The sequence below is a fragment of the Papio anubis genome, chromosome 4 (assembly GCF_008728515.1).
Source record: "Papio anubis isolate 15944 chromosome 4, Panubis1.0, whole genome shotgun sequence".
In the NCBI taxonomy this organism is placed as follows: domain Eukaryota; kingdom Metazoa; phylum Chordata; class Mammalia; order Primates; family Cercopithecidae; genus Papio; species Papio anubis.
Window position 1 is genome coordinate 28,238,805 of NC_044979.1, and position 13,696 is coordinate 28,252,500.

Genomic DNA, 13,696 nt, shown 5'->3' on the forward strand with positions numbered 1-13,696 from the left:
TTTGGCCAAGAGCAATTCTCTAGAGGGGGACGTAGCCCTGAACATTGGCAGGCAATACTTAGCTGCTGGGATCTGTGCACTCAGCCAGGAAGTGGGGTCTGGACATGTCCACTATGGCTTGCTTCTCTTTTTATATAGTTTCATCAAAATTTGTATATCTTCTTTAAAAGTATGCATGTATTTTTTGTCAGGTGTTTGGATCTTTCTATAAAGGAAATCATACTAAATTTTGTTTTGACTATTGTATAATAATCTCACAGTATGTGAATGTACCACACCTTTTCACCCATTCTCCCACTGATGGTCTTCTGAGTTATTTTTAGGTTTTTATGATTGTGAACAATGTTGCTATGAACATTCTCATATGTCTCCTCTTGTACAATTGCAAGAATTTCTTGAGGTCATGCCTAGGGTGGAATAGCTGGATCATAAGGTGTAAACTTGAGAAGATAATGTCAAACTGTTTTGTAAAGTAGTTTTACTAATTCAGCTGCCCACCAATAAGGTATGAGACCCTGCCACTCACATCCTCTCCAACTTTTTGATTTTTGTAAATTGAATGAGTATAAAACGGCATCCCATTGCAGTCTTGATTTGCATGTCCTCAATCACTAATCATCCTTTTATATGTTGATCAGATATATCTGCTTCTTATTCTCTTTTTTTTTTTTTTTTGGAGACAGGGTCTTGCTCTGTCACCAAGGCTGAAGTGCAGTGGCGGATCATAACTCGCTGCAGCCTCGAACTCCTGGGCTCAAGCAATCCTCCCACCTCAGCCTCCCAATTAGCTGGGACTACAGGTGCATGCCGCCACAGCCAGATAATCTTTTTCCTTTTCTTATAGAGACATTGGGGGCGGGTTCTTACTATGTTGCTGAAGCTGGTCTCAAACTCCTGGGCTCAAATGATCCTTCCGAACACCTCAGCTTCCTGAGTAGCTGAGATTATAGGTGCTTTCACCACACCCAACTAATTTTTTGTTTTTATTTTGTTTTTATTTTTGTTGAAACAAGGGTCTCACTTTGTTGCCCAGGTTGGTCTCTAACTCCTGGGCTTAGGCAATCTTCCCACCTCAGCCTCCCAGAGTGTTGAGATTACAGGCATGCACCACCGTGCATGAACTGTGCTTCCTCTTTTGCGAAATGCTTGGTCAATTTGGCGCTTTTTTCTATTGGCTTATCTGTGCTTTCTTTATTGATTTGTTGAAGTTCTTCATGCATTCTTTGTCTGTTGTGTGTATTAGGAATATAGTGAACATCCTCTCTTGGCCTTTAACTTGTTTTCTCCCTTTCTATAGTATCTTTTAATGAACAAAAGCTCTTAATTTCATTATGGTATCTGGCATTTATGTCTTGTTTAAGGAATCTTTCCCTTGGCCGGGTGTGGTGGCTTACACCTGTAATCCCAGCACTTTGGGAGGCCAAGGTAGGAGGATTGCTTGAGACTTGGAGTTCAAGACCAGCCTGGGCAACATATCAAGGCCCCATCTCTCTATAGAAAGAAATAACAATAAAATTTTAAAATTAATCTTTCCCTTAAGGAATCTGAAGGCTAATCTCAATCCGAAGGGAGTGACCACAATTAGGCCCAGGTTACAGGCCAGCCACAGAGGCAAGCTTGGTTATGCTCACCAAGGCACGGCCCTGTCTGAGGCAGCCCTAACCAGCCAGCACAAGTGACCAGCTGGCTGACTGGCAGGTGTGCTCTGGCTACAGAGCTGGATATATTATGCTATTAGAGCTGGGTGCTGTTAAAAATTCTAATCATAGACTTTAATTAACTTTCCTTGCTCTGACGCCCGCTCACTAAGCAACCTTCTGATTATAATTTGGCTTCCCATGTATCTTGCCTACAGGGAGAGAATGTACTGCTCAGGCCGACGTGAGGATCCAATCCACTCAACAGTTACATGCCACGATGTAAATTAATAAATTCGCATTCTGATTTTATCATCTGCCTCATCTGAGGTCTATAGGCGTGAGTCAGCATCCCCTAGTTTAATCAACATGGACACTGAGACTATCAAGCTTTTGAGCTGAAAAGCTAAGAACTAGACCCAGGACCACAGTGAAATCACCAAGGTAACATTGCCCTGGAGGCCCCTTGGCCTCATGAAGGAGGACTTCTTACGTGTCATGCAATACAGACAGGGATTAAAGTCGACTTCTGACATTATAAAGAGTTGCATATTCAAAACCATGGCTTGGTTCTATTCAGGTGAAGGCAAAGAATAGAAGATGATCATGAAACTCACATTGAATATTTATTGGCTTATAAGCACACACCAGATGCTGTACAAATCCTAGGGAGGAGATTAAGATTTACAGAAATGTTTGGAAAAAGCAAAAAAACAAAAACAAAACAACAACAACAAAAGGACAGATGGTACGTGCTGAGGTGAAATGAAACAAGAGGCAGCTGGTTGATGAATTCTTGCTCTACTTAGGGACTCGCGGTCCAGGATACAAAATAGACAGACAAACACACACACAAACCAGGACAAGGAAACACAGGATACACCACAGCACAAACGGAAATGTGCCAGGGTGGTGAGATTATCCAGGCCAGAGGAGTGATTTAGGACCTGTAAGATGAGGCCTAGATCTTTGAAGTGAGTTCAAAAGGCAAAGAGGAGGTGAGCCCATTAGGACAGATGGGGATAATCTCACCACCCTGCAATTTAGATGGTCACTTCACCCAGCCTTCCTGGGTGAGCAGTACCTACAGTGACACAGATCCCCTCCCGCCATCCTGGTCACACTGAATAATAAAGGGAGGAGAGGGGTAAGAACTGTAGTATGTAGAAATTCTCAGCGCAGGGAAGGGAAGTGAACTTCTACTTTGTATTCAGGCCTAAAAAAGGAGGGGAGGGGCCCAGCACGGCGGCTCATGCCTGTAATCAGAGCACTTTGGGAGGCTGAGGTAGGCAGATCACCTGAGGTCAGGAGTTTGAGACCAGCCTGACCAACATGGAGAAATCCTGTCTCTACTAAAAATACAAAATGAACCGGGCATGGTAGCATGCGCCTGTAATCCCAGCTACTCGGGAGGCTGAGGTAGGAGAATTGCTTGATCCCAGGAGGCAGAGGTTGCGGTGAGCCAAGATCGAGCCATTGCACTCCAGCCTGGGCAACAAGAGCAAAACTGTCTCAAAAAAAAAAAAAAAAAAAGGACAGGAGGGAGGGAAGAGACCTTCACTGATACCCCTGTGAGATTTGCTGCTCAAAGGAAAATATTTTCCAGGAAGACTGAGAGAAATTAAAGGAAATTCTATGTCATCTTTAAGACCCACCTGAAGACAAGCAGTGCCTCCCACAGTGCCACCAGAGCAAGGTCATTGGCTTGGCTAGATGTGGATGAGGCTAGAGAATCATCTCAGATTTTCTTTGGTTCTAAAAATGAGGTAGAGAGAGACATGCCGCCCAGGAAGGGGTGATGCTAAGTGCAGCTGCCCAGCCAGCAGGGTGGAAGGAGAGACAGACAAAAGGCTCATCAAAAACAGCGGGACGAAAATTGAGCAGGCTGGCAGAACCACTCCTTGCAGGGACACTGCCAGCACACAGGACTCCAGGGAGATGGCTGGAAAGGGGCAGGCCTGTGTGCTCTACAAACCCAGAGGGCTCTGACTCACACGGGAAGGAATGGCCTCCTTTAACAGTGGCCTCAGTGGGTGCATGTGTGGGTACAAATAAATGTAGACAGAGCGGGGCTGTCGCCTAGTAAAGGTTGTCCCGCACGTGCTCCATGATGGTCTTCAGCCCCAGCCAGGTCTCCTCCGCAGTGGGGATGATCTGGTTAGCTGGCAGGAGGAAGCCATAGGTCCCGGTATCTCTCAACTCAAATGTGAATGCAAATTTGATGCCATTATCATACGCCCAGTCGATGCTGCTCCCACTAGCTGGATCTGTAAGTCGGAGGACAAAACACTCTTGAAGCCCAGTTCCCTCCTGGGTTAGACGGGAAGGGGCCAAGAACTCTGCCTGCCTAGGGTTCCTTCAGGAATCCAGAGTTTGATCCTCAAGTCGTCAGTCCAAATCATCAGCCTGATCCCTATGTCTCAGACCATCCTGCATTGGCCTGAGGTGCATGCTGGTCTCAAACCAAGAGATCTGAAACCCTTACTCCCGCCTTATTACTAACTTACTGTGTCCGTCCTGTTGGTCCCTCAAAACCAATCTCTATAGAGAGAGAGTATAGCAGGCAGCCTCCAAGGTAGCTCTAATGATACTTGTATCCTAGAAGTCAAGTCTTTGTGCAGCTCCCTCCTACATTAAATAGGGCTGACCTCACCAGTGTAACTGACAGGATGCTGCAGAAATGAAGCCGTGTGACTTTCAAGGCCAGGTCATAAAAGACACTGTGGCTTCTGCCTTGCTGTCTCTTGGATTACTCACTCTGGATAAGCCAGTTGTCATTTGGTTTTGTAAGGACATTCAAGTAGGCCTCTACAGAGGTTCATGGTAGTGAGGAACTGAAGTAGTGAATGAAAAATGCAAGCTGATATGGTTTGGCTGTGTCCCCACCCAAATCTCATCTTGAATTGTAGCTCCCATAATTCTCATGCATTGTGGGAGGGACCCAGTGGGAGATAACTGAATCATGGGGGTGGTTCCCCCATACTGTTCTTGTGGTAGTGAGTAAGTCTCATGAGATCTGATGGTTTTATAAGGGGAAACCCCTTTTGCTTGGTTCTCATTTGCTGTTTGCCTGCTGCCACGTAAGACATGTCTTTTGCCTTCTGCCATGATTGTGAAGCCTCACCAGCCACATGGAACTGCAAGTTCATTAAACCTCTTTTCCTTTATAAATTACCCAGTCCCAGGTATGTCTTTATCAGCAGTGTGAAAACGGACTAATACACAAGTCTTAGGTTGACTGTGACCCTGGAAGGCATCTTGACTGCAGCCTCATGAAGGATCCTGAGCCAGAGCCATCTAGCCAAACCACTGAATTCCTGCCCTACAGAAACTGTAAGAAAAAGTATGTTGATTGTTTTAAGCTGCTAAGTTTTAGGATTTTTTTTTTTTTTTTTACCATTACAAAAGATAATGGATACAGAGAAGGCAGCACAGACCTTGGGACTTCCCTTCACCAAAAGGCTTATGAAAGGCAAGAGGCCCATTTTTCTGCTTCTTCTCAAACTCTACTAGCTCAGAAATTGCCTAACAGTGCAAAATATAGATAATTCTTTTCTTGTTTCTTTTTGAGACAAGGTCTCACTCTGTCACCCAGGCTGGAGTGCAGTGGCATAATCACAGCTTATTGCAGCCTTGACCTCCTAGGCTCAAGTGATCCTCCCACCTCAGTGTCCCAAGTAGCTGGGACTGCAGGCACATACCACTATGCCTGCATAGTGTATGTAAATAGATACAAATTTATCTATTTGTAGAGATGGGGTCTTACTATGTTGCCCAGGCTGGTCTCAAACTCCTGGACTCAAGTGATCATCCCACCTCAGCCTCCCAAGGTGCTGGGATTAAAGGTGTGAATCCCATGCCTGGCCTGGATGACATTAAATAATAAATCAATGTCAATAGCAGCTACCATTTGTTGAGCATCTATCATGAGCCAGGCATTATATCAGACACTGCACACTTATGATCTCCTAATCTTTAAAAACTCAGTGAAGTAGGTTTTATTGTCCTTGTTTTACAGATGAGGAAATCCAAGCTCAGAATGGATAATTCACCTAAGGAAATACAGATGGAAAATGGCGGAGCTGCAATCTAAACCCAGGTCCATCTGATAATAAAGCCCAGGCTCTCCTCAACCAGTGAGTATAAAACAAGCCTGTCACCTGGAAATATGGGTCTTTTGGCTTTTCTGTGGTTCCTGAGAGCTGTGTGATTCCTGAATAGCATTTGTGATTTTTCTAGGGATGCTTCCAGTGAGACGCCGTGCTCCCTCCCTGTGTGGAGGGAGCCTTTCTCTACCTCAAGAAAATACTGAATGAAAAGCAATGGCACCAGAAGTTTCTAGAAGTTACTTATATGGCAAGTCCAAGTATTTGAGAACACATTTGAGATTCAGGAAGGAGGCAAAAAGGCTTCTGCCGAGCAGTCAAAATGACAAAGTTTGTAAACTTCACTTTATTGGGGTCCCTGCTCAAAGTCTACCTACTGTTAAAAAAAAAGGGGGGGGGAACACGCTATTAACACTGTTCTGCACACTGTATTTTTCAGTTAACAACTGGTGAGTATTCCCTTTTAGCGCACATAGATCTACCTCATTCGCTTAAGGACTGTGTAGTGCTGCATTGTGTGAACGCACCAAATGGTATTTATCCTGCATTCTCTATACAGACATTTTAGACACTTACAAGGGTTGGGGCTCAGAAAGTGATACTCCAAAGACTGATGTTTTGACATGCTGAGAGCCCTCAGAAGCCACCTCCAAATCAAGGTCCCTCTAACTTCTTATTCCCCATACCTGCCCCACTACCAAGCACAGGGAGGGACTGTCTCTGTCTTTGGAAATTTCCTCATCTGACTGAGAAAGTGTCTTTCCAAAAGAAATGCAATTGTCTTAAACAGCCTCCCTAGAGGTCTCATCAAATAACCAAGAAAGATAAACCACCAGAAGAGATGAGACTGTGAATCATCACCACACCCAGACAGACTTCATCTATTCTTCTGAGGACAGCTCCAAGAGATTGCCTGGAGGACTTTATCTGCTTAATAAGACAACCTTTGTTCCTGTGCAGCTCCGCCCCTCACCTTCCTGTAATGTCTGCCTCCCACCTCCCCAATCCATACATCTCCTCCCTCCTGTATGAAAAAGGGTGCACAAGCTTCTGTGCCCCATCGGGTTATTGGGTAATCATTGTCTTGTGATTCCCCTGTGCACACTAAAATAAAATTTTTTATGCCTTTTCTCCTATCGATCTGCCTTTGGTCAGTTGATTTTTCAATGAACCTTCAGAAGGCAAAGGGGAAGTTTTCCCTTGGCCCCTATACATGTCTTCTGTGACTACAGATAATGCTGTCATGAACACCCTTTCTTCCCCCATGTCAGATGGGTAATGCACTAACATTGTAACAAGATTGGAGGAAGGCATATGTCACACATGAGTGTGAAAACCCAATCACCATGCTTACGAACTACAAAAAGTATATGGAACTGCCTTATCCATGAGTCAGATGAACCCAAAGAACTTGTTTCCCAGCCCTTCCTGGAGCAGAATCAGTGAAGAGGAGGGGAAAGGATTGCTAGAGGCTGTTGGCCTGAAGCAATACAAGCTACTGCTGACAGTCTGGCAGGAGAAAGGAGACATAAAACTCTACAAAGCAAACACTGGAATTAAAGAAGCAAAACAGGCCGGGACCATTTAGCAGAAGGTCCAAGCAGTCCAAGATGGCAGAGTAGGCCTTTAGCATATATGAACTGGGGTGGAGAAGTCCACTTAACCATGAAGAAAGGGGCTTAAATCTCTTCTCCATGCTCCGTTTTAGAAGGCAGAAGAGTGTAAAATCCATTTTAGAATTATTTTCCTCTAAAATGGCCATCTAGGAAAAGGTCCAGCACTTGAAAGGGCAAACGTTGACTGTGTATGTAGCACACACCATAACCTATGGCGTTGGATACAGTGCTATTGTACAAAAATTGATTGCTTTTTTTGAAAAACAAGGACAGACAAGGCCTGTAAAGAATATGGAAGATGGGCTCTTAGAAAAGGTGGACATTTTGGCAGGGTGCCGTGGCTCACGCCTGTAATCCCAGCACTTTGGGAGGCTGAGGTGGGCGGATCACCTGAGGTCGGAAGTTCAAGACCAGACCGACCAACTTGGAGAAACCTCGTCTCTACTAAAAATACAAAAATTAGCTGGGCATGGTGGCACATGCCTATAATCCCAGTGACTCGGGAGGCTGAGGCAGGAGAATCACTTGAACCCTGGAGGTGGCGGTTGCGATGAGTGGAGATCACACCACTGCACTCCAGCCTGGGCAACAAGAGCGAAACTCCGTCTCAAAAAAAAAAAAAAAAGAAAGAAAGAAAAGGTGGAAATTTTATGTCTCCTGGACAGCCCTCGAGAGAGCCTTCCTCCTCTTCTGTTGGAGGAATCCGATGAGTATCTCCCAGTTTTGTAAGTTTATGCTGCGGAGGAGAGAGAAGAATGATGCAGGAGGACAAGGCCATTATTTAAGCTGGTGTTTGACCCAAAGGCGGGGACCCTGGTGATCCCCAAAGATCTTTGGAGAGGACGTCCTCAGAGGGCACCTACCAAGTCTCTTTTAACTGTCTTTGGCCCCTCACTCCGTTCTAATTAGGCAGAGGATGGAGAAACTCTCCAGGTGTGTTGTCTGAAGAGTTCCCACTTAGCAACACTAATATCAAGAAACCATGAATTATTAATGGATTGTTGCTGCAATTAGCAACACAAACACCAATATCATCTGATGGCATCTGAAACAGAGACAAGACTGTTGAGATGGAGTCCAGAGGAGGGCCCGGGGGTGGATGGAGAATCTTCCTGAAAGAGGGGTTCTGAAGCGAAGCCAGTTGAGGATGAGTCCAGTTGGAGGGGAGAGTGAGTGGAGAGTTGAAGAGGACAGAAACAGCAGTGAGTTTGCAGGGGTTCTCAGGGTGGATCACCTATTGAGACACCATTATAGAAAAGGCAATAGAGGGGAAAGAAGGGTGCGGTGGCTCACACCTGTAATCCCAGCACTTTGGGAGGCTGAGACAGGCAGACTGCTTGAGCCCAGGAATTTGAGATCAGCCTGGGCAACATAGTGAGACCCTTTCTCTACAAAAAAAATACAAAAAATTAGCTGGGCATGTTGGTGTATGCCTGTACTACCAGCTGTTCAGGAGGCTGAAGTGGGAGGATCACCTGAGTCTGGGGAAGTCGAGGCTGCAGTGAGCCAAGATTGCACCACTGCACTCCAGACTGGGTCAGAGAGTGAGACCCTATCTTACCAAATTTAGAGAAAAAAAGGAGGGTACCACCTTAAGGGGGATCAGAGTTGCACCTGCCATGTTTATATAGCCATGCATCACTTCACAATGGAGGTGTGTTTTCATCATCATGCAATGTATTTACACAAACCTAGATGGCATCGCCTCCTGCACACGTAGGCTATATGGCGTAGCCTATTGCTCCTAGGTTACAAGCCTGCACGGCATGTTACTGTACTGAACACTGTTGGCAGTTGTAACACAATGGTGAGTATTTGTCTGTCTAAACAAATCTGAACATACAAAAGGTACAATAGGCCAGGTGCACTGACTCATACCTGTCATCTCAACACTTTGGGAAGCTGACAAGGGAGGATTGCTTGAGCCCAGATAAACATCCCTTCAGGTATCTTTTTTTTTTTTAATACAGGGAATTTTTTTTTTGAGACGGAGTCTCACTCTGTCGCCCAGGCTGGAGTGCAGTGGCCGGATCTCAGCTCACTGCAAGCTCCGCCTCCCGGGTTCCCGCCATTCTCCTGCCTCAGCCTCCCAAGTAGCTGGGACTACAGGCACCCGCCACCACGCCCGGCTAGTTTTTTGTATTTTTTAGTAGAGACGGGGTTTCACCGTGTTAGCCAGGATGGTCTCGATCTCCTGACCTCGTGATCCACCCGTCTCGGCCTCCCAAAGTGCTGGGATTACAGGCTTGAGCCACCGCGCCCGGCCCCTTCAGGTATTTTCTTCTCACAGTCTACAAGATATGCTCAGCCATAAGGCGTTCACCTCCATTTCATCCTCTCCCATGCAAGCCCTATATTCAATACTCTTTCAACCTTCTCTCTCTCTTCATAGATGCTACCCCCCAAATCCCGCCACTCTTTTATCTTCATTTTTTCTTTCTTTTTTTTTTTTTTTGAGTAAGAGTTTTGCTCTTTTAGCCCAGGCTGGAATGCAACCTCCGCCTCCTGGGTTCAAGCGATTCTCCTGACTCAGCCTTCCAAGTAGCTGGGATTACAGGCGCACACCACAATGCCCAGCTAAAGTACTTCAGTAGAGACGGAGTTTCACCATGTTGGCCAGGCTGGTTTCAAACTCCTGACCTCAGGTGATCCGCCCGCCTCAGCCTCCCAAAGTGGGAGGACTACAGGCGTGAGCCACCACGCCCAGCCTCAACACCAATTTTAAACCCCAACTAACACTCGTGCTCTGATCTAATTAAAAGTTCTCTCACCATGTTTCACCACCTTACTTCCACTCACATAAAGGGAGCCCCAAATTAGTTTATAAATGGCAGCACATCAAAAAACCCTCCCTCCAAGCAGGATATGCCATCATTAAGGGATAACATAATGATACCCACTCTCTCCACCTAAAAGAGTTGTAGAGGCTGCCCCCTTGCCTTTGGGCACATCCTCCAAACAAACAGAATTAGTTGCTCTAATAAGAGCACTAACCCTAGCAAAAAACACACAAGTTAATTTATACACCGATTCTAAATATGCCTATAACATCATCCATTCCAATGCCCAAATTTGGAAAGAGCAGGGCTATCTCATGGCCGAGGGAACTCCTATCATTAAGGGAAAACGAATCCATCATCTACAGGCAGCTTTACTTCCAGAAAAGGTTGCAGTTATCCATTGCAAAGGACATCAATCAGATAAAAGCCACATTTCTTTAGGGAACCGTGAGGCTGACTATTGAGCAAAACACGTCTCAACCAATCATCGAATTCCCCAATACCTATTTCCCCTCATACAACATATCCCCTCCTTTTATCCTAAACACCAAATACAGCAACTAGTTACACCAGGGGCACAATTGAAACCCCCATACTGGCTCATACAAAACAAATTAGTCCCACCTAACCCTGAAAAAAACAACTCTTTTATGAGACATTCACAATCTTTTCCATAGTAGCCATTCCCCTCCACAACATTTCATAAGTTCTCATATACACATAACCCCAGATATAAAGGAACAGTTAAAAGCCATTCCCCATCAATGCTCTATTTGCCAGAAAGCATCACCCTATTCCAACACTAAACCTCTTCTTTCCCAAACCATCAAGCCAGGGGACACCTTTCAGGACAAGACCGCAAATTAATTTTACCCATATGCACCAGGAAGAAATGCTCAGTTTCTTTTAGTTCCGGCTAATACCTTTTCAGGATGGGTGGAGGCTTTTTCCATCCAACAATAGAATTTCTATTATTGCCTCCAAATTAATAACAGAAATCATCCCCAGGTTCGGGGTGCCTCTTTCTTTCCAATCTGATAATGGCCCTGAATTCATTTATCAAATTACTCAAACAATTGCAGAAGCCCTGCTAATGACCTGGAAGCTACACATCCCCTATCAACCTCAATCTTCAGGAAAGGTTAAAAAAATGAGTAACATTCAGGCCGGGCGCGGTGGCTCAAGCCTGTAATGGGCGGATCATGAGGTCAGGAGATCGAGACCATCCTGGCTAATACGGTGAAACCCCGTCTGTACTAAAAAATACAAAAAACTAGCCGGGCGAAGTGGCGGGTGCCTGTAGTCCCAGCTACTTGGGAGGCTGAGGCAGGAGAATGGCGTGAACCCGAGAGGAGGAGCTTGCAGTGAGCTGAGATCCGGCCACTGCACTCCAGCCTGGGTGACAGAGCAAGACTCCGTCTCAAAAAAAAAAAAAAGAGTAACATTCTAAAAAACACCCTCACCAAGTACTCACTCCAAACACATACAAACTGGGTTACACTTTTACCTTTGGCCCTTCTAAAAATGCAGGCACTCCCACCTAAACCTCCAATGCTCAGCCCCTTTAAACTCAAGTCCAAAAGACTACTCACCCCTTTTGTTCCACCTCCGAGTCAAGGCCCGCCTCTACCCACCCCTCTCATTTCCCCTCTTCTACATACCATCCGCCATTTTATTTGGGAATATGCTGACAAATGCCTGCCACAACCCGTAACCGACTCCTCTAATCCCTTCCTACAGCCAGGAGGCTGGGTTCTGGTAAAAGATCCCAGTCCTACCCCCAATTCCCCCCCTCACACCTAAATGGAAGGGATCTCACCAGATCATCCTTACCACACCCACAGCAGCAAAACTCCAAGGACTCCCCAACTGGTTTCATTATACTTTTCTCAAGAAAACAGACTTCCCTTCACCACATACCCAAACAACCAAGTCTAAAACCCCTTCAGCCTTTTCTTATGTCTCCATAGGACCCACTTCCCTTCACCTCACCCGAATCCCAAAGAAAAAGGAAGAGAAATCCACGTAAGCCACTTACGTCTCTTTCTCTCCCAAACTTTTCATCGCTTCCTAACCAACCTCATTACAGCCCTTCAGTGGTACCCTTACAAAATTCCCATTCTGCATCCTGATCAGCTCCTTACTGTGTTGTGGGACCTATGGCTTCAAGGAACTTTCCAGGACTTTACTCCTACCCAAATAACTTTCTTCTCTTTTTGCTTGTTTCTTTCAATATAAATTCCCTAATCACATCAACCTCACCAATACAACCACTCCTCGCTGCTCTCAAACTAGAACTCTCTATAAACCTTACACGATCCCTCTTGCTGCAAGCTAACTGTTCCTTTGCTCCAGAATGCTGAATGTGCTTATCGCTGTCTTCCCCAGCTTACACAGCCCTTCCTACACCCCTTCATGACCTTTTAACAGGAAACATAACCTAATTTATAAACTCCAAAAAGGAGCTTCCTTTTTTAAAAGAGCTGACACCCTGGTCAGCGATTATCCCACTTCCAGGACCAATCAGGCCAACAAATTATTTCAAACCTATTACAACTCCCTACAACACCTCAAGCCCCAAGGCCCTCCCATTAAAGGGCCCATAACTAAACACACCCCCCTTTTACTACAAGCCTCACTTTGCTTTTCAGCCTCTAAGGAAAATTTTCCTGTAGGATCCTTAACACCTAACCAATGCAACCACACTATCATTATTAAAAACCCCTCTGACCATCAAACTAATGAAGTTGACTACCAAGGATCACCAGAAGCAAATGGAGCATTTCTGCAACCAGCTCGTTTTACAGCCTCTCCCTCAACTAATGCCTCCGGCCCAACTTGTGTTGTCCCTGGTGCCCACCTTTTTCCATGGTTGTATATCAATGGTGCAACGTCCAACTGCATATTGTGTAAAAAATAACTCTTCCTATATCTCTACTATAGTGGGTGTCTCCCTGGCCTCCTCCTTGTCCACCTGGAGTAATGAACCACAGGAAAGAAACAGTACCCTATCTTTAATTCACTTGTTTTCTTTCCATATCTCCATCTGTATTTACAATGAAGGCTTGTTCTTTTGGTGTGGCACCAACACATGTCTTTGTCTCCCCACCAACTAAACTGGAACCTGTGCCCTAGTTTATCTTTCTCCCTCCACTAAACTAGTTCCTCCTAATCAAACTTTACCCATTCCATGTGTCCAATAGGTTTTAAAAAAGAGGGCCATCCATGTCATTCCTTTGATGGTGGCCTATAAGTGTAACCTCTAAACTTGGATTGGGAGCAGGCAGATCGGCCACCTCTTTAACATACTTTAAAAAACTCTTTCAACAGAACTACAGGGTTCTTTTAAAAATATAGCCCAAAGCCTTATAAAAGCCTAAGACCAACTAGACTCCTTAGCTGGAGTAGTTCTCCCAAATAAATGGGGATTAAATCTTATAACAGCTGAAAAAGGGGGCCTCTGCCTCTCATTGGGTGAGAAATGTTGCTTCTATCTCAACCAATCAGGCGTAGTAAGAAACACTGCTGAAAAACTTTTAAAAAGGGCTAAAAAGCTA

The 13,696-nt window shown here is 45.2% G+C and overlaps 1 protein-coding gene, 1 long non-coding RNA gene and 1 other non-coding gene across 3 annotated transcripts in view; 1 reads left to right on the top strand and 2 right to left on the bottom strand.

Annotated features, from left to right (window-relative positions):
- Nucleotides 1-3,107: 3,107 nt before the first annotated feature.
- The window catches only part of CPA4 (carboxypeptidase A4), a 31,178-nt gene continuing 20,589 nt past the window's right edge, over nt 3,108-13,696 (bottom strand). The window contains exon 11 of the mRNA XM_003896596.4: nt 3,108-3,904. Within this exon, the coding sequence (XP_003896645.1) occupies nt 3,717-3,904 (188 nt within the window). The 3' untranslated portion in view covers nt 3,108-3,716. The remainder of the gene's footprint in view (nt 3,905-13,696) is intronic.
- Nucleotides 4,894-6,838, top strand: LOC108585167. The gene is made up of 3 exons (XR_004183121.1): nt 4,894-4,980; nt 5,656-5,773; nt 5,877-6,838. It is a non-coding gene; the product is annotated as an uncharacterized LOC108585167 (long non-coding RNA).
- Nucleotides 7,009-7,113, bottom strand: LOC116274809. The gene has a single exon (XR_004183583.1). It is a non-coding gene; the product is annotated as a small nucleolar RNA U13 (small nucleolar RNA).